General features: G+C 36.7%; 1 protein-coding gene across 3 annotated transcripts in view; it reads right to left on the reverse strand.

The window, feature by feature from the left end:
• gabrg3 (gamma-aminobutyric acid type A receptor subunit gamma3) overlaps positions 1–20,511 on the reverse strand; it is a 163,535-nt gene extending 143,024 nt beyond the window's left edge. For 2 of the 3 annotated variants that reach the window (XM_065272593.2, XM_065272592.2), the window contains exons 1-2: positions 19,670–20,511; positions 18,782–18,930 (exon numbers count right to left, since the gene is read on the reverse strand). In XM_065272593.2, coding sequence (XP_065128665.1) covers positions 18,782–18,930; positions 19,670–19,722 — 202 coding nt within the window. In that variant the 5' untranslated portion in view covers positions 19,723–20,511. The remainder of the gene's footprint in view (positions 1–18,781; positions 18,931–19,669) is intronic. The other variant, XM_065272591.2, reaches the window with a different exon arrangement.
• Between the last annotated feature and the right edge of the window lie 1,878 nt (positions 20,512–22,389).

Here is a 22,389-nt window from a genome sequence, read left to right on the forward strand (position 1 = left end):
CCCCGTTATCATAATTCCTCCTGCTTCGGACTCAGCCTATAAGGTTGCACAAAATCAATGTGTTTGAGGAAGGCATGATATCCATGGCTACAAAAATGTACGGTATGTGGAAAATATGTGTTTTTTAAATCCTAAACCATGTGAACACATTGTACACTGCAAAAAATGATTTTCAAGAAAAAAAATTATTTGTATTTTTGTCTTGTTTTTTAGTAAAAATATCAAAAAATTCTTAAATTAAGATGCTTTTTCTTGATGAGCAAAACGACCCAAGAAAAGAAGTCTAGTTATTAGACCAAAAATATCAAATTTAAAGCAACACCATAAAGTTTTTTTTTACCTTAAAATAACGTTTCCAAAAAAGTTTCAGTGGTTCATCCACTTGAAACAGGGTGAATGGCACTTTCACATTCGCTTTGCAGCCCTCTATCGGCCAGAACCGCACTAAAGAAGTTTCCAACCATCGGGTCGCGGTCCTGTAGTTCGAGTAAAAACTACAAAAACTTGCTTTACGGCAGACCTACAATCCAATCAGAGTCAGCTATGCTGCAATATTTACGATAGTGGTAATGGACAATTTCACTTCTAACCTGTAGGGGGAGCAAAGAGCAAAAAATCTTTAGTGTTGCTTTAATTGATTTTGTGCATAAAACAAGCAAAAAAATCTGCCAATGGGGTAAGCAAAAAAATCTTGAACAATTTTCTTAAACACTAAATTCAAGAAAAATATGGTTACCTCATTGGCAGATTTTTTTGCTTGTTTTATGCACAAAATCACTTAAATTTTATATTTTTGGTCTAAAACGAGACTTATTTTCTTGGGTCGTTTTGCTCATCAAGAAAAAGCATCTCAATTCAAGAATTTTTTGAATGTTTTCTTGAAAATCATTTTTTGCAGTGTATACAATGCAAAAAATGACTTTCTTACTTAGTATTTTGTCTTGTTTTCAGTAGAAATCTAAAAGTTCTTAAATCAAGATGTATTTTCTTGATGAGCAAAATGACCTAAGAAAATAAGTTTAGTTTTTAGACAAAACTATACAATTTAAGTGAATTTGTGCTTAAAACAAGCAAAACTATCTGCCAATGGGGTGAGAAAATTTAGTTTAAAATTTAGTGTTTAAGAAAAAATAAATCTTATTTTTAGATTTTTTTTTCTCACCCTATTGGTTGATATTTTTGCTTGTTTTAAGATTAAATATACTTAAATTGAATATTTTTTGTCTATAAACTAGACATTTTGCTTAACAAGAAAAGCATCTTCATTTAAGAATTTTTTGATATTTCCTACTGAAAAAATCTAAAACACTAAGTAAGATAGTCATTTTTTGCAGTGTATTACACCAAATAACATTGTTTTAAGTAATGTAATAGGTGCAATTTAAACCCCTACGTGCACATACCACACACATTACCTGTGGATAGTGATATTCAAGTAGAAATAATCATAAATATAATTTATAATATGACATCCCAGGCATCTTTTCAAAAAACCTAAATGCTCCCTTGATATTTTTACTTTAAATAAAACATCTCAAGAGCATACACACTGGCCGCCATCTGTCCACCAATTCTGTATCTACGGGGTAAATGGTGGGTGTTGTTGAATAGGAAGAAATCGCTGGGAAAGAGAAGGAACAGATCTTAATCGTCACACACTGTCTGTTGATGCTCTCATCACCATAACCTTAGCGAAGGAAAGACGGTGCCTGGCAAGTGTAAACAACGCCTGAGGGAGTGAGAGCAGCTGATCTGCAGCAGGGTAATGACCAGTCAGAGGCGGAACCGATGTCACAATAGAGTTGAACCATATCAATGTCAAACACTCGGATGCATTGGAGACATGAGGGAGGGAATGATAAACAAGGCCGATATCACCGGCAGGCGACTGATTTCTCTATCAGTTATTTACTGACTTTTAGAGGGCTGAAATTTCTGTCAATAAGTTCTCTGGCATAATATGTTGAGGTTCAGATAACAAATTGCTTTAAGGCCTCCCTGGCACAATCACAGTGATATCGGAAACCAGGATGTATTCCTGGATTATTGCTTTCATTGTCCATGGAACAACATTCCTGCAAAAGAAATATGTCCTAACCCAAACCATAACTTACCCCTTAAGTTAGAAGTAAACAGTAAGTTGATAAGAATGGTATACAACCCCCTAACCCAATCCTGAATCTTAAAGAGATACTTTATATTAATCTTAAAATGTGATTGGTTAATAGAATTGCTGTTGATGCAGGAACATCTCCTATCTTGTAAAATCACATTCACCTCCCTGGCACAGTTAGCCAAATGTCAACTATCTTAAAAATCTTTTTGAACACAACATATTTTGTGGTGAATGTTTCATACATTTAAAGATAATGACAGTGCTTATTGTTTTGTCGATGTACCATTCGACATGAAAATACTCAAGCAGTCTGCTGTTGCTATGGTTACTTTCTGAAGCAAATGCTACAGTTCATGAGCATTTATTTGTACTCAGACTAACTTGTAATCTAACATTTCTGGTTACTAAAACATTCAAAAATGCTGTTTTACAATATATGTACATATATGTAAAGAGGACAAACTTTTGAGACCCCCCCTTTCTATCAGAAAGCCTACCTTAAGGGGTTAAAGCCTTAATTACTGTATGGGGCTCAGAGACTGCATCTTTTACTTCATATGTCTTCACCTTTTAAAATTTGCCTTATTTATAACATATTTTCCTATAGGCTACATACACTGGCCAAATATATTTTGCATATACATAAAAGGATACATATTTTGACCCTTCCTTTCTCAGCTCCGCACTGTTCTAAAAACAGCACACATTGTTTTCTATGAGTGTACGTACACAGGCGCCTTAATTATGGTATGGGGGTCAGACACTACCTCTTAAACTTTAAATGTCTGCCTTCGCCTTTCAAAATGTGTCTCATTTATTAAATATTTTCCTATACAGACATTAATTAAACACCAGTATACAGTTTTAACAGCTCATCTCTGTAAGACAGAAACCATTTCCTTCTGGGCTATCAACTTTAGTTTGTAATCCTCAGCACATAATGCAGACTTTTTTGTAATCTAGCTGTCCTTAATCGAAAAGGCCAGTCCCCATTCATCATCATTTGTCAGCAAACCTGCAAAATCTCGAAAGACCACAGGCAATAACACACAACAGTCCGTGTAACAAACAGACAAGTGGACAATACATAGTATTTTAAATATATTTATTATTATTTAGAGTCATCAGTAAAGTATTTTACATACTAATATGCATGTCATTGATATAATTTAAATCCATTAATTCTGCACTGATTGACAGGTGCAGTCTTCTAAAGTGCCTGCATTTCAAAAATGTAATTCACGCTGAGTCCCTACACATAACCCTAACTATTATTTTAACTTATAAGATTAGCCGGGTGTTTACTGTCTTTCTGATTTTGCATGTAAATATGAACTGCCAAACTTTAAAGCCATGTGATCATTAAAGGCGGGGTGCATGATTTTTGAAAAACACTTTGGAAAAGGGAGTTGGACCGATTACCAAAACACACTTGTAGCCAATCAGCAGTAAGGGGCGTGTCTACTAATCAACATCGTTGCCTGGGTTGCATATGTGTGGGGCGGGTCTATCAAAAGAAGGTCCAGATTCTATTGGGGTAGGGGCGTGCTTGTTTAGGTGATTTTAAATATCAACACTAGCTTTCAGAGATCATGCACTCCGCCTTTAATTAAGCTTCAATATATATTTTTTTATATATTTTTTTTTTCATAAAAAATGTGTACAACTGTCCAGTCCTCTAAAATCTCAAATACACCATATTATCAGTTCATTCTCACTAGGGGTGTGACAATACTGTCATCTATTGACGATAGTCAGACATATGGCCGATAGCATGCTTTCATGACGATAGTTGGCAATAGTTATTATTAATCCAGTCCTTCCAGAAAAACGCAGAGTTTTTTTTTTATTTTTGCGGCAAAAATCCTTGATCTTGCGGCACATTTTCTTAAAAAAAGCAATGGAATAGGTGGGATATTTATGCAATTTTTTGTGATGAAATTACGGGAACTTGCAAAAATTGCGGGAACTTGCAAAAATTGCGGGAACTTGCAAAAATTGCGGGAACTTGCAAAAATTGCGGGAACTTGCAAAAATTGCGGGAACTTGCAAAAACTGAAGTTTTCAGCTTTTGCAGCTTTTCAATGATGTTCACGTCACATAATCACGTCACTTCATAATGTTCCCATGGCAACAGTGGACATGGCTGCGCTTGTGTGAGGTAAATACAACATTTTTCAACTTGCTATATATATATGTGATTTTTGCTACGAAAATACGGAAATCATGCAAGGGGTATTTGAAAAAATGCGGCCCCCGCATAAATATGCGGACTTTGGCTGATTATGTGTTAAATTATGTGATTGCATAATCACATTTTTCTGGAGGGACTGATCATCATTATTTCACATTTACATTGCATGCTTTTCCTTACATGAGAGGGTTTGTGGGCTTCACTTTGCACAAAAGAGAGCTTATTACACATTCGGATTCCTTCTCAAATGCACCTGAATTTGTTTATGTGCACATCTTGGGCTCTGCTCGGACCTGAACGCATAGCATGGACACATTCTAGCACCTGAACTTGTAATGCGCCTGACTCAGACTCTTCCTCGTACATAAGCTTGTAATACGCGCGGTTCTGCCATTTCCTTGCACTACAGAGGTTGCTAGGTGCAGTGGAGTTTAAAACCAAGCGAGTGTGTTGTTCCTGCTCCCTGGCATGCAGAAAATTTCAAAGCGCCTGGGCTTTAATGACACGCTTGGATTAATGGCATCAGTTTAAAGAAGGTTGCATTCATGACAGTGTTGCCCTTAGAGTAAATCAGCTTCTTTTTTGTCCACCAATCAAGTGGCTTGACATAAATGAGTAAAAAATAAATAAATAAGTATACTATTGCCCCACTCCCCTCGATACAATCGTATATCTGCAATCTCACAGGCTGATGACAGGACAATCTCACAATGGGGCATATCGCCCAACATTAATTCTCACCCTTCTGTTATTCTATAATATTTCTCACTGTTTGAGTGAGGTAGCCTTGAGTAATTCTTTATGAACAATGAAAAAGGTGGGAAGACAATAATATTGCTGATGTATGCAGGATTGGGTATTCTTGTAATGTACAAACTGTTCAAAAATGTCCACGTAACTATAAGTGTGTGAAGTTAGGTACGAAAAAATGTGACAGAGAGAGCGAGAGAGTTGGATCCAGGAATTACACCCTAGTCAATTAGTGTGACATACGCTGACAGAGAAAGCACACAAAACAAAGCTTGTGGCCACCGGCAGAGTTTTGCCTTACTAGTGCAAATCAAATTTAATAGCGTCCTTGTCAGGGCAAGTTATTGCATCATTCCCATAGAGGGAAATTAAAAGGTTTGGCAGAGATCTTGTATCATTTTCTGGCATGAAAGATACAGCAGTAGGTTACTGATATCAAAGAATAGCGCCGTCTCAAAGCTATAACAACTCTTAAGGTATGTTTTAACAAGCTTCCCACATCTTTTGAGCCATACATTTCCATGACTTTTCCATGACTTTCCTGTTGTTTCGCTTGGTAAGAAAAGAATAAGATAAGGCATATACAGATGTGATTTTTTCCTCTTCACCTCTAAAATCTTGTCAATCTTGTCTTCAGCCAATATATAGAGATGTTTCGATACCATTTTTCTCTTTCCGATAGCGATTCCGATACCTGGGCTCAGGGTATCAGCCGATACCGGGTACTGATCTGATACCTGGGTGTGTATTTGTATATAGGGGTGCGCAGGGCAAAAATAAAAAAAAAATAAAAGTTGTAACACGGACTGTTTACATTGTTGCACAAGATTGAGCGATTTGTTTTTCCGGTATTTTTTTCACGTTGCCAAAAGACGATCTCCCGCAAATTATTGGAACTGTATAAGGTTTTTCTAGAGAGTTACTGATGAGCGAGTGTTTTGGTGGCATGCAAGTCAATTTTTTCATCATATGTTTTTTTTTTTACAAGTTGGGTGTGTAAGATGCCAAATCCAATGCTATGTCATATTAATCAGTGTCTTGTTGACTTAATGATACAGTAGTATCGTTTTGAAATATGTCTGCAGCTCTTAGCAACTTTTTTGGTGGGCTTGAAAATATTTTGACCCAGCGGGGTTTAACTGTAACGCTGTGTTACAACTACCCTCGGCACTTCAATATGAAAACCGCTAACGTTAGCGCAATTCTCGCCGTTGTTTTAAATGGGCTACACACGAATGATTGCTTGCTGCCAACAAAATAAATGATCCTGTCTTATCAAAAATCGTGTGTCAAATTTATTTTTGTTCATATCTTTAATATTGATTGAATAAGGTCACGTCAAAAATTGAAATCATAATGAAATAAATGGCTAAAACAAACTTTGATGCTCAAACTGTAGTATGGTTATTACAGACTGGGTCACATATAAAAAAAGTCTTGCTTTAACTGTGCTGCTTTTTCTCACATATTTAGACATTTGTATCCATTTATAACTAAACTATTGTTATAAAAGGGCTGAATTAATGAATACAGTGTGGATACCTGTTTATTATAGACAGATATATAAACAATATCCACTTCAAGTATATAGACAAAATAGTATTGAAATTTTTGCCTGCAAACCTAATTTTTAGCAAGTGTTACAACTAACCCCCTGCCTGTTACAATTAACCCCACCTATGGGGTAAGTTGTAACGTTTGCACTTCTGTCACGTTTGGTGTAATTGTCCAAGAATGGTAAGGACTAGAAACAAACTTCAAATGTTCATTTGTAGCAGAGATGTGTGTGTTGCGTGTGTTTAAATATAATTAATCAAACTCAAATATTTTTTGAATGATGGAGCCAAAAAATCAAAAAATGTTTGCAGTTATTTTTCAGACACTTTATTGTGTTCATTTCTTATGAAGAATTTTCAGTTTTTTAAAGATATATTCATTAAATGATTACTTTTAAATATGTGTTATGTGTATTAATATTTACTGCCAGGTAAATCTTGCAAAGGTGTTTTATTAGACAATTTTAATGTCAGCCAAATTTTATAATCGTGACAGCCCTACTTGTTGATAAGAGTGTAACTAATAGTGTCCCATATGCATTTTAACCAGCATAAAATATGAATTAACACCTAAAATCCCAAACTCAAAGATCCACCACGAACCGGTTTCACTCTGGCTTCCACTTAACCTCCAGCATTTGTTTCTGAATCCTCACTTAGTTGCGATAAGTACCCGCAATCCCATGTAGAAGGATAGAAGTGTGTCCTTTAAGGTCTATATCAGGGGTTCTCAAAGTCCGGACTCCGGTCCGGATCCGGACCCGATGAGAACTTGATCCGGACCCGCGTCCACTTCATATTACAAGTGCATTAATTTCTATGTGATTGATTAAACGAGAGCATTTGCTACTTTACAAATGCATATTGAACTTGTAAACCATTCGTTTAGTTTTGTTTTCTTTTTAGATTTAAGAGTATTCTTGGTCCGAAAATAAAACGAGTTATTTAAAAATTTCCTGTGTGACGCTGTAGCCATCACACCCAGATATTATGCACAGCTACTTCACGTACTACGGCTTTTGATCAGTAAGTCCTTATCAATCTGCAATCACTGTTGGTTTGAGTCGTTTATAACATGCATTTGAAAAAGCAACACTCGTCAAACATAATCTTTATACATATTCTTTATTATCATGAAAATACCTGAAAAGGTTTGAAGAACAGCAATATAAATATATCCTTAAGACATTTCCTGGAGCTGCGTGTGTCTTGTTCTTCGTCTGCAGCGCATATTAAGTTTCTGCCCGAGAGCGCCCCCTGGCTTTTGGATGTAGCGGCATTTCACCGTAATTCATGAGAAGCATGGCAAGCATCATAAACCAATTTATAGGTGCACCCCTAATTTTGGTCAGTGTCTCTGCCTACCAACCACACTTTTTTGCCATGGTTTATGCATCTGATGGAGAACAAACTGTGCCATTTCTCTAATTAGATTGCTCTGTATTTTGCACCTGGTTACTTTTTGCATATTTCTTGTGTTTATGTTTAAAAAAAATTTTTACTTTAAATGCAAAATACACTTATGTTTTTCCCAAACTGTTCGTGTTGATTTGTTATATAAACAAATGATTTACATAAAGTTTTTCCGGACCTATGAAAATTATGAGAATTCAGATTCGGACCTTTGAATGTAAACTTTGAGAACCCCTGGTCTATATCATTCCAGAAAGGTTTCTTCATGCTCACCTTTTCTACCTAATCAGGTCTGTCAGACTGCTGTACACTCGCTGGATTATAAGGGATTTCAGGCACCCTCAAATAAATGGGTTCTGGTCCAGGTGAATGAGCAGCGATGTGTCTGGGTGGCGGCTTTCTCGCTTTGAGTCGGAAAGGGTTTGGATTAATGAAGCTGAGTCTAGACTCTACTTAGCAGCTGCCCTTCCCTCCCCGACTGCATACATGCTCATTACAGGACGAAATGTCAGGGGGTTTTGAAATATTCAATGAGCGGGGACAGATATCTAAGTCAAGACCTGAAAGATGTCACTGACACCGAAAGAGACGTTAGGAGCCAGGTAGCATGACAAGGTGGAAGCGGGCCACTAGAAATAGGAATCTGTCAGCCCACTGAGGGACTGGAGAAGGAGCATAAGACAATCTGACAGCCGGGTTTTCTGACCTTTTTAATAGGGCTTAATATAGACTAGAAATAAATTCCAGGAGACACACAAACAGGAGTCTTATGCATTAATAAGGGGAATTTGTTGTAATAGTTAACCAGAACTGCATAAGCTTTGGCTTATAAAGAAAATACATGATCAATAATATGAAACAACCCATTTGTTAATGACATTTTTTCTCATACCAATCTGAAACCCTAAAGAGTATATATCCGCTATTTGAATTCCATCATGTTTGTTTATTTTAAGCACAAGGACTAAGCAAATCAGACCACTATGATGAGAAAATGAATTATTGAAAGGCTGCCTGTGTGTCTATACTTGCCCGCTGCTATTTGCATCAGGCAATAAAAATGCTGCTTAAAAATATTTAAAAGAAAGCTTCCAGGACTAAAATGCACAAATGCCCTCGAGTTTCTTTTTCCATTTCCTTGCATATATGCTTTGCCTCATTTTGAAATAAGTAAAAAAGTTTAAGTAATACTAAACAGTAGTTCTGTCATTTCCAATTTGCGGTTACAGTATACAAATGCTGCATTTACTGCTGCGCTTCCACAGATCCCAGATCAGTCTCTGCATATTGCTTAGTGACAAATGAGCACAGATCATTAAATAAACATACGTTGAGGGAATAAAGGCAGTGAAAAAGAGAGAGGGAACATGGTAACAAATTGTTGGAAGATAATGGTGTGGCACATTACAGAATAGTAATTCTGATTATTAGGGATTTTGATTCATCCATACACTCTCAGAAATAAAGGTACAAAACTGTACCTTTTCTGTCACTGGGGCTGTACCCTTTCAAAAAGTACAGCTTTGCACCTAGGGATTTTATTTTAGTACCTCAGAGGTACATACTGGGACCAAAGAGACCTTATTGGGACCTGAAAAATACATATTTATATCTCAAAGGTACATATTGGTACAAAATTTTTACATATCTGTACCTAATGGTCCATACAATTACCTTTTTAAAGGGTGCTGCCCCACTGACAGCTAGGGTACATATTTTGACTTTTTTCTAACAATGTAGGTCCTTAAGGTACAGTAATCTACCAAAAATTGTATTCTGTTTTGTATTCCTGTAAAGGTATCAAACGGAAACTTAGGGTACAGCCCCAGTGACAGAAAAGGTACAGTTTTGTACCTTTATTTCTGACAGTGTAGGTAAAATGCGTCATGTTGAAAATGAAAATATTTTTATTAAAAACACTCAAATAAAACTTAATTTGAAGAAACTATGGCAGAATCAAAAACATGAATTAAAAGTTTTTAACAAAAACCTCTAACAGGAAAAGCTGCATGAAGAAGTGAAGCTAAATGGTTAATAAACACATTCTGATGTGCTTTATATAAGATGCACTCTACATAATATAAAGCCTTACATTCAACATAAATGTATTATGCAACGTGCATATATCTGCACAAAATGCAAGACTTTAACTAATGTGCACAATAACAGTGCACTTACAAACACGTCCAGTCAAAGCACAAACTTCATAACATTAAGCAACTTACATTGTTTACATTGTATTTTGTATTACAAGTATTTTGCTATCATTTTAGCGATTAGCTGTGTCGTGTCGTCCTCTCACCTGTTCTCAGTCAAGATGTTATGTTCGTATGGCTCTCTGGTATCTCTTGCCATTTGATGTTTAAATATGAGATGATAACTCATTAAACTTGCAATGACAGCGCTGTACATTTTGCACCTGATTGACTGTATTTTCGTCCTACCGAAGTGAATCCAAAACCAGTAAAACCATAGTGCCTTAGTGATGTGAGGTATATTCAGCTTCACAGCATTGCGTGGATCGCCAGCGGGTTGCCGCGGCACGGTGCGTAGACTTATTATTACCACAAGAAAATAAATAAACCCCATCCTCGTTTTCGGGATCAATCATCGATGCCACGTTCGAGTACTCGAGTACTCATTATTTACTCTCATTCGTATTGTTCTCAATCTGTGCCAATAAGCGTCAACCTCCAAAGAGAACAAAACTACTACTAAAGCACCAGCAATCTATTATCAACATCTTATTACAAGTCACTTAAATACATACATTTGCACTATTTGGGGAATAGTAAAGAATATTGCCTAATATGTCTTTTTGATACTTTTGTGGTTCTTAAATGGTATTTAAAAAAAAAAAAACATTTCTCTTTACCTTTTGATAATATGTGAATTAGAATGAGAATAAATTACTGGAAATAAAAAACGTAATAGTTATGCAACTTTATTTTGCATTATGTAAAAAATGCTAAATTTAACTTAACAAATTAATTTAAACAATTTCAACTTGTTTTTATAAGTTATGTCAACTTGTCAGTTGAACTGACTTGCAAAACCAAGTTTACAAGTATTTACAATGGAGAAAGTTGTTACAAAACTCATTACAATTATCTTCCTCACATTTTGTTTGTTGTGTTAATGTAAGCAACATTCCACATATAGACCCCTTAATCACCCACGTCACTGTGACGTCACCGCTCTAGCTGGAGGCAAAAAATAAGTAGGAACTCATAGCCGGCGCGCTAAAAGTTTGAGTTTTTGATTTAAAAATGTCATATTGTTGTGTTTTTGGCTGCCAGATTAGAAGGAACAGCACTTTTGGTTACAAAAATAAAGTTTTACCGGATCACGGCAGAAATTTCTTTACAGAAATCAAGAAGACAATTGTGGTTGAATGCAATACGGCGTACAGACTAGACGGAGACGATCATAAATAATACTCGTGTTTGCAGTGCACACTTCATATCAGGTAAAATAATCTATGCATATGTACTGTTGTGTTGGTTTTATCTGGTACAAATCAGCAAGTTTCTGTTTTATAGGTGAAAAGTCGCCAACCGCGCTATTGTTTAGCTTAAATGTTAAACAAACATACAGCGATAAATGTGTATGCCATCGTTTGAATAGTCTCTTAAAATAATCCACATTGCTAATCATAGATAGCCCAGTGACAGGTTGAATAAGACAGTAAGCCTAGACAAAATTACCCAAATCCACCTGAAAGTAATTCATATGTTGTCTAGGAAATATCTAAAACCTGGTTAAAATCACAAGAGTTAATTTACAAAAATAGCTGTCACGGTCCCGCAGAATCATTGACTGTACATATTCGGACAGATCCGAAACTTCTTCTGCATTCATGTTTAATAAATCTCTCCTAAAACATGCTAGTTTAAGCTTGTCAACATAGCCTCTGCGGCTCTTTCTGCCTCCAGCTAAGCCCCGCCCACACAAATTCGTCACAATGTTTACCAACTTTAAAAGGGTCTATATAATGCCACATTATGAAGAAAAGTTGTTTTGACATTCATGACAGATAGATGTTTACTCTGAAACCATAATTGTTTATTTAAAGGTCACATTCTTCCTGATCCCTTTTTTAAACCCTAGTAAGTGTGTAATGTTGCTATAATAGCATAAATAGTACCTGTAAAATGATAATGCTCAAAGATCAGCGCCGGGCGAAATATTTTCTTTAACAGAAGTCCTCTTTCAAAGCCTATAGCGAACAGCCGATTTGGACTACAGCCCTCTACTTCCCGGTTTAATGACGTCACAGCAATAGTGTTTGACTAAACTCCGCCCACAGGAATACATCAGTCGCCATCTAAGCTAACGGCAAGCGAAGCTGCTGTCGAATCACAACACATTTAACAACCTACACAATCAGAACTCGTTACATTTTTCTGAATGAGGAACTTCATAGAACAAGGAAGACAGCCCGTTTTTAGGACAGTGAAAACAGCGCTACAAAGATAAGTAAATTGTGCGAAAAATAATGTGTTTTTACGCGTTAAATATGAACACATGTTATATTGCACATTGTAAACTTCAAAAACACAGATAGAATGAGACCATTAAAACCCTGCCGTTTTGTAATAGCATGAAGGAAGTAAATAATGACAGAATTGTCAATTTTTGTTGAACTGTTCTTTTAAGCCTTATGCCAATAACAGGCTATCGATTATTTGGCTAAAACGCCCCCGGATTTAGGTGGTCCTCTGTGACTTCAAAATCAATAGAACAGTTCTTTGGCAAACATGTCAAATCAAATACGGAGCTGTACACGGAGTGACATGTGGTTTTTGTTCCAGGACTAGGTGAACAACTGACTGCTGCTGATCTATGTACTAAGACTTTAATGAGCCTTCTAAGCGAGAATGAAAGAGAGAAAGAAACTGAGATAGAAAGACAGGGAAAGAGATCTGATTTTCAAACACTGTTTAGATACTAAGACCTGTTGCTTGTACCCAGGTAAATACAATTTATTTTAGTACCACACTGCATACACACACAAAACCACACACTATTTGAGTTATGTGAATAAGATAAAACACCTGCTTGCTGATGCCAAGATGAACTTAAAGATGGAGCCAAGGGTCTGACACAAACCAGCTTTTACCCTGATTTTGTATATATGAATCTACAGCACACACATACTGTAGTTATACTATTTTATTTCTTTTTTCACTATGTTACTATTTTGCCTGAGGGCTTGTTTACAAAATTTCTCTCTGCTTTTCTCACTCACACATTCTTTCTCTTTGTTTCTGGACCATTACATATTTCTCACCTCACACTGTCTCTCCACTGTGATGAAACCGGAACATGGTAATGACCTAACCAACCCACTTCACATCCATCTACCACGCCCCATCTTTCACAATCTCTTTGTTGGAAGGATGAATCTATTGCAAACTAGCAGTTTATAATACAGGGTATGTGTTCCTCCGGGGAGCTGGTCAAGGGACTTAAACAAAGTGAAATGATTCTTTCTCCTCAATTTAGGCCACAGATGAGAGGAATTGTTCGAGCACATCTGCCACTTGCCATCCCCTTTATCACCCCATGAGGGAAACTCACAATTCCAAAAGCGCATATGTCACATGTGTTTAAAGTCCCTGCTCTCTCATAGCCAGTCATTCCTTCACCCCGGTTAATGATGCTGCCTGGCTGTGTGAGGCTCGATTCACATGAAAGCGAAGAGAAGAGGGAGGCTGACCCACTTTGGAGGGTTTCCCCTACAGCTCAGCTGAAAGCAAGCAGACACAATTGGGCCACTGTGACACCACTCCTTCTGAGATTGCTGCAGTGTCAACACATCCAGACCACCCAAAATCTCCATGCGGACATTAGATTTAATTGCATTATATCATCTACAAGGGTTGAAAATTAACAAGGGCCCATTTTGCATTGTAAGGGACAAAGAGATATCTAAAATGTGGAGACAAAACTTCCACCATTAGAAAGCTTGATTTCTTATCTACACTTCATATGTTTTATCCCAAACGTATTTCTATATACAGTAATTATAGGTTTAGACACCATAGCAATGTTTCTATCTATTAAATTTAAAGTTAAAGGAAAACACCACAGTTTTTTCAATATTTTACTATGTTCTTACCTCAACTTAGACAAATTAATACATACCTATCTTTTTTCAATGCGTGCACTTAATCTTTGTACAATGCATGGTTAATGTGTTAGCTTTTAGCCTAGCCCCATTCATTCCTTAGGATCCAAAAAGGGGTGAATTTAGAATCCACCAAACACTTCCATGTTGAGGTAACCACATAGTAAATTTTTGAAAAACTGTGGGGTTGTCCTTTAAGAAAGAGCCTTAAAAATCTACTGCGGGGACAAATCTTCGGGCGCTGTCATCTGCACTTTTACTAAGCCTTTTTCAGTCGCTCACATCTGCCACAAAATCACACCTGACAGTTTTAAACCAATATAAAATGAATTATCGCAAATATAAGCTTCCATTTTAACATTTTAACTGACCCTCTCGGCTAAGCCAGGTTTCTCACAAGGTTTTATATCAACATTCTGATTCCTTGCTGCTGTCTCCCTGTTGGCTTGCTTACAGGGAGACTGCTGGCGTAAGCTTAGTTTAACTGTTTTGTAAGTTTTGTTCGCTTTTCTTGTAATGGTCCTGGTAGATCTTAAAGATATGACTGTTTCCGTTTTTGTAGGCATGTGGTGCTGTAGTACACTTGATGTTGATACAATTTCTTGAAGGAATAGTCCATTTTCTTAAAAGAAAAATCCAGATAATTTACTCACCACCATGTCATTCAAAATGTTGATGTCTTTCTTTGTTCAGTTGAGAAGAAATTATGTTTTTTGAGGAAAACATTGCAGGATTTTTCTCATTTTAATGGACTTTAATAGAGCCCAACATTTAATACTTAACTCAACACTTAACAGTTTTTTTCAACGGAGTTTCAACGGACTATAAAAGATCCCAAACGAGGTATAAGGTTCTTATCTAGCGAAACAATTGTTTATCTAAAAAAAATAAAAAATATGCCACTACTTTTGACAGCTGACTTATCATGACCGAATCTAGACGAAAAGTTGTGGTTTAAAAGAGCATATATTTTAATTTTTATTGTCAAAAATGACAATCTTTTCACTAGATAAGACCCTTATTCCTTGTTTGGGATCGTTTAGAGTCCTTTGAATCTCAGTTGAAAAAAACTGTTAAGTGTTGAGTTAAGTATTAAATGTTGGGCTCTATTAAAGTCCATTAAAAAATCCTGCAATGTTTTCCTCAAAAAACATAATTTCTTCTTGACTGAACAAAGAAAGACATCAACATTTTGGATGACATGCTGGTGAGTAAATTATCTGGATTTTTCTTTTAGGAAAATGGACTATTCCTTTAATGATACTGCTACAATTTCTCTGCTTTTACACTGCTGTTCATTGTATTATTGCTTTCATAATAATTTTTCTTCTATTAAAAGCAATTTATACCTTTTTAAAAAGTAAACTTTGTACCCACAATGCACATATTGGTACCTCAAATGTACATATCTGTACTATATGTATGTAAAAGGAAAAGGCATGTCAAGTTTAATATGATGCCTGTTATTCACTTTCTAAGGACAATAAATTTGCAATAATAAAATATATTCTCTCATCTCTAAAAATGTGCTAAAAATACAAATAAATGTGACTTGACATACCTGTACAATGCAAGAAAAAGTATTTTGTATGCTGGAAAGAATATGATGCTATATGTAACAATACCTTACCCCGCCAATTTATCAAATGCTTTTATGCATTTAAATTGCATCCATCTTATGCAAAACACATTAATGGGATTAACAGTCTTTCATTGTTTGGTAACTCCCTAAAAAAACAGTAGGCCTAATGGCGCCACTATGAATATTAGCTTTAATGCACCAGCCATTTTCATGCTTTCAGAACACCACAACCCAGAGTCATGTGACCCTTTTAAAAGACAACCTTGTAACTAGCTGATTGAGCTTAGCGCAGATGGACGCCTTGAACATTAGCCAACAAAAGGCGCAAAAACAACAAATGACAGCTAAAGAGGGAAGAGTGCCATCTAATGCTAATGGCCAGAAGTCAGTGGAGATGAGCGAACCCCTGGTCAATTCATTGGCCAAATGGACCCTCATAATGAACGTTGATACGAATTAGGCTCAATGCAACAAGTACTCTCCATCCAGCCAACGCAAACAATTCACCCTTGAGCTAATTCACTTGCGCAGATGGGCTGCCACACATTTACAAGCTCCATAAAGTACAGCCATGTTTAACATTGACGTTAATGTACAATTAATAACAGGATAGTGCCTCAGCAAAGTAATCATATCAAATCTTGTGGAGTTTGAGGACAACATCACAGAGCATCAGGCAGCTGGCTGGCAACAAGCTTCTGATTATAATAGGTATAATAAGATTACGACTACAGTAATATATTTTAAAACATGTCATTATGCTGATTAACACTGATAAAACTACTGTGGATGTCTGTAATGTGTGTTTTGGTTCCCTGATCCTACTTTATTGAGATTGCATTTTACAGAGGACAAACAGAATTAACTTGTAAGTTGTTGTGCTGTGAAGATACAATCAATATGTATCAAATCTTGTTGAGGAGGTTTTATTAGATATAGGCTGTATTAGGCCTGGTCTTAAATATATATTTACAAAGAACAGGGTGAGTCTACAAAGGAAATGATTTTTATGTTAATATCAGGCGGTGTCAAGGGGAATTCTAAATAGTTTCTGAATAGCAAGTGATGCTAAAAGGTGGCAGTCTTTCCTATAGACTTTTTTTGTTGTTTGTTTTTTAATTTCCATAGTGAATAATTTGTAATGTATTTCTGCACTGTGGTAATGTAATCAGAACTGCTGACTCAATGCACACAACTCCACAGGAAACCGGACATAATGCAAACAGCATAACATATTAGTTTAATACTGCAACACTTCTGGACAAATAATTATAGCCAAAAGAGGATTCGGTTATTTGCTTTCTTTTCTTGTACTTCCAAATAAGCCTCATAAGAAAAACTGTCTTTAACAGCTTTCTTTCTCTTATTTACCCATGAATTCAAGGGGGCACACACACACACAGAGATATATGTAAAGGAAAAAGAAAGCCAAAGAGTGAGCGTGGGTGTGAGTGTGTGTGGGTTGAAGGAGGGAGGGAAACCAGAGTCCAGCTGTATGTAATGTATTAGACCTTCTTTCAATGATCCACTTTGCACCACAGCTGACAGATCTTATATGTGCTCATCAATCTATGTTTTCTGGTCTACCTCTGTCATACTTGTGTTTCATGTACATGTCTTTATACATAGTATACAATCTATTCAGAGCCTTGTTTATTTTACAACAGTACAGTCAGCTACAGACAGACCAAGCTACAGAGGGGATAAACAAAAGCCATTTCACGGCAAGGTGGCTCGAAAGCAATATGCCTAATGTGTGTGTGTGTGTGTGTGCGTGTACCTGGTAATTATCACGTTGTGGGGACCAGTATTTTTGTGACCGTGTGGGGACATTTTGAGGTCCCCATGAACAAACAAGCTTATAAATCAAATAGGTTAATGTTTCTTGAAAAATTTGAAGTAGCCGAAAGTTTTCTGTGATGGTTGGGGTTGGGGTTTGGGTTAGGGGAAGGGAATAGAATATTCATGTATGGTATAAAATGCATTACGTCTATGGAATGTCCCCACAAAACATGGAAACCAAAATGTGTGTGTGTGTGTGTGTGTGTGTGTGTGTGTGTGTGTGTGTGTGTGTGTGTGTGTGTGTGTGTGTGTGTGTGTGTGTGTGTGTGTGTGTGTGTGTGTGTGTTAGATTCTCTCTTAAAAATCTGAGTATATAAATAAAATATGGAAACTGCCATCCATAAGGATAACATAAAGGATGTTCTTCCTCTTAAAGGAAGACAACAAATGTTGAAATCGTTCGATTTTGCAGTGATAGGCTGAAATGCTTCGAATCCAATCTAATCCAATAAATCACAACAATACCTCAAAACCAATAACAGACCTGACAGATCTGTCAAGAGCAATTGAATATCTCAGCTGTGACATCTTAAATCAAGCACAGACCACAGTACTTGAATTTTAGATTGCGATTTGCTTGCTATCATGACACTCCATTTAGTTTACTAGAAAATAGCACTCATCCCAGCCATGAGATATGTTGTTATTCTGAGGTGAAATGAAAATTGCATGTTACCCTGAACAACTACTTTAACACTTTCTGCCACATCTAAGTCAGAAGAGGTGCTCTGTAGTTTTGTGGAGCTAATCCAACTCTTGTAACATATGAAAACAAGCACATTACATGCAAAAGTGTGGTCCAAGTGGTTGTATCGAGAACTACATGGTTTAAAAATCCAAGGAAAATAAATTCCTTCATAAAAAAGTAGAAAATTACTGGAAAATGTTCCACCGCTCCAGGAATTCAATTACTTAATGCTAAACCATCAACACGCAGTCTAACTCTTGCTGAAAATTGAAAAACCGCTGGCTTCACCCTACTGAGTTCCTACAAGTAATTTGCAGGTATGTTCTCTACTTTACATAAAATGCTAAAACAGTTCACGAGCTTCAAGAAATAAAATGTTTAATGTAAAAATTCAATTTATTTGTAAAACATGGAAAACAGCCCCAAGATAAGTCAGAACCAATTTCAGCACCATGGACAGAGCGTCAATACACGCACGCGAAGCATGTAACTTTAACTTTGACTTACCTCCAATATCTGGGCGAAGTTTTTTGTCATATTCCTTTAGTAAGTTGTTAAGTATTTGCGTTGCGTCCGTCTCGTGGGTTTTGGGGGCCAACATTTGATTCACAGTAACGTCGTCGTACTCATCATCCTCAGAAGCGGCTGTTTGAGAACTAAAATGATAAAAAATCCACAGGTCATTGTTGCTATTTATTATTATTTTCCTTGTGTAACGACAGTCAAACAAGCATTGGAAGAATATTATGGGTTACACAGTAATTTGTGTAATTAGTTGAAAACAAAATTGCAAAAAAAACAACTTTACAGTGTTTTTATATATGCATTTAATATTTTTAAAGATCTTTCTAACATAATTAATATTCTATTTTTTTATAACTAAATAAAGTTATTTCTACGAGTTTTATTCGTACAAATAATGATGAGGGATTGTTACAGCAATGTGGAATAACATAAACTTATTCGTCAAGCTATTATTTAAGGAAAACCCCTAAATGACGATTCATTCTTTATGAAGCAAAAAATCTCATAAAACCTTTCTAGACTGTTCTAAAATAAATTACATACGCATGTTTGGAAACAGATAAATAAACAGATAAACAGATAAATCATAGCTACCGCGTAAACTATGCATATCAAGAAGATATCTTTATCTCGATATCTTTAAGTTGTCTTTAACGTCTAAAAAGCATATATCACATTGAAATATCCTACATTTAAAGTTAGAAGGTAAACGTGCCCAGTAGTCCTACGTATATCACGTCTTCATCGCCAGATTGGTGATGTTTTGTGGCGTCAGACTATTCATTAAAATGTTACGTTACAGAATTAGCTTTACCAACAGATATCTTTTATACGATTAATTGATGTCAAGAAAGCAGCGTCGTCACTTACCATACACGAAACACTGAAAGAAGTAAGAAGTAGAGGAACAATTTGGTGGACATGTTTTAGGTGAGATTGACTCCGTGTTGAATGTGCCACAGAGCGGGGGCTGCGCGGAGACTCTGCTGAGGAGAAAAAGTGACAGAGACGCAGCCTTTTCTTCCAGACTCCAACTATATTAGCCTCGGTTAAAACAACCTATAGGTTATAGTCCAGCGGGAATGTCGAGACCTCCTCGGCCAGTGTCCAGTGGTTAAAGTTTACTTTTATCGGCAAATAACTGGATCAAATGATAAAACAGCCGCTCGTGCTACTTGAAGTTGCGCTGCTTTCGATTGCACCAGCAGATACACAAACATACTGACGTTCACACAAAGGCAGGGCGCAAACTTCCGAAGCGGACACACTTTCAGATAGGCTATCTATTAACGCTTCCGTTGGAGGAGTATTTCTTCAAATGACGTCATAAAAAGCAAAGTCTGTTTTCCCAGACATCTGAGTGGAAGTTGAGGTCCTCTTTGACTACACCTGATATTTCAGCGTCCACAAGCGTCGGCTTACAGCTACAGTAGACGTGGTATCGTTATCAGGTGAACGATTATCGCGTGCACTGTGTTCTGACAGGAAATTGGCGCGTAATTGCTGTAATTACTTTGCGCGTGCATCGATTAACCTGCGTGATTCGCGATAATAGACCAAGATAGAGGGTGAAGAAAATGTTATCAACCAATTTGATATCCAATTAATTATTACGCAAAAACACACGAGGCTGTGGCAAAAAACTGCCCTTGGCGTTGCCCCGCATACATTCGGACGTTTAGCATTAACTTAGTGACAACACTGCACGATTGATAGTTTATTTAGTGCATAATGAACTGCGTTATGGCCCGTTACAAGTATTTGTTTTCATTTATAACTCTGACGCACATACGTGCTGATTCTGATTTAACATTAAACCGTGATGTAAATGCGCATCCATGTGATGCCTCGAAGTCGGTACTGTTGTAGCTGTATGTGATCAGGTGCAGTATAATATTTGAGAGACAGCGCCGACATTTATCACCACAGGCAGCTCACAGTCACCCACGCACAGGAAAAAAACACAAACCCCTTTCTCTGTGGCTTTCCTTATGCGAGGATTTTTTTCCCTCAGACTTTCTCTGGAAGGTTCAATATCTCTGGTACATAACAAAACGCCAAAAGCAATTCTTGTTTGAATTATCTGAGTAGTCTTTTGTCATTCCGGTAGAATAAATTGTGCATTGGAGCGCAGTGCGTTTATAATTTGACACATAAAACTACGTCGACCTATTTCGCCTCGTTCCCAAGTTCATATGTGGATATGGTGTCCCCCCTCGGCGAGACCATAAACTCAGACGCCATAAATGTATGATAGACTATCCTCTTGTGGTTGATTACAGTAATGCAGATGAAAAGATTTAGGCAATGTCAGTTACACTGTTGCACACACACAAAGTAAAGGAGAGAAAAGCTACTCATATTAATAATCTATTCTACACAGTAGAGGATGTAGTAGTAAAACCTTCCAATGGATAAGAGGTTCAATCAAATAGTAATAAACAAGCCACAAAAATATGTCAAAAATATTATCTGTCACAGGCTACCCTTTCAAAAAGTACACATTTGCACCTAAACAATTCATATTAGTACCTCAAATGTGCATTTTGGTATCAAATGTATATCTGTATGTAAACATTACACATTAAGACATGTTTAACGGGACTGCCCCAGTGACAGCTTGTTGGGTTTCAAAATATCTTCCTTTTTTTTGCAGGAGTAAGAAGTTCGGAATGACATGTAGGTGAGTAAATTATGAATTTCCATTTTGGGGTGAACTATCCCTTTAATGCAACACTTTTTAATAAAAATAATTTGTTATCTCTAAGAATATTGTGATGACGATAGCTACACGATAGCGGAATTCCGGTCCAGCACCGAGATTCCCAGCTTTCACTCAGGGGATTAAAGGTTTAAGGTCCATTGGCATGCTGTGCATTATTGTGTGAGGGATGAGTTAAGTATATTGGAGTGGCTTACACTCGACTTACATGTATTAATATGAAGTAAAATCTTTCAGCGACAACAGCATGAGATGTCAAATAAATGTCAGGGTGACTTATACATAAAGAAACGGCATAGCTTAACCATTATGAAGATGGCACATTGTCTACCGTGGCAACAATGGTACAATTTAAGATTCATAGAAAATACACAAATGTTTTTATATTTATATTTCTTGTTTGCCTTAAATGTCGACCAGCTGGCTTGCAGTAACAGTAACCTGTTTCAATACTACCTATTGTATAGCTTAATTTGACATTGCACACTAAACACAAGCAAATCTGGCAATCCACTGGTTTACAAGAATAGCATGAATTTGGTGTCACTGCTGCTATTTAAATTGGTACCATATAAAGCACCACCAGCTGGAAAAAGTAACTTAAATGGAGCTAAATCCTGCTCAAACAGATGTGGGACAGATGTCGATAGCTCAGAGGACCACAGGAAAGATTCAGTATCCTCACTGCTCCAGGAACTCCAGTCTGGATGCGCGCATGTGCGTTTTGTATAATCCCAGGAGTAATCTGTAGAGTCCTTCTTCCAGCTACAGTGGCTTCTGCAGCGACTGTTCCAGTCGGAAAATATCATGATAAGCTGCATGCACACAATCTTTTTGACATGAGCGTGCGAATAGCATCCATAAACCC

The sequence above is a fragment of the Paramisgurnus dabryanus genome, chromosome 7, assembly GCF_030506205.2.
Source record: "Paramisgurnus dabryanus chromosome 7, PD_genome_1.1, whole genome shotgun sequence".
Taxonomy (NCBI): domain Eukaryota; kingdom Metazoa; phylum Chordata; class Actinopteri; order Cypriniformes; family Cobitidae; genus Paramisgurnus; species Paramisgurnus dabryanus.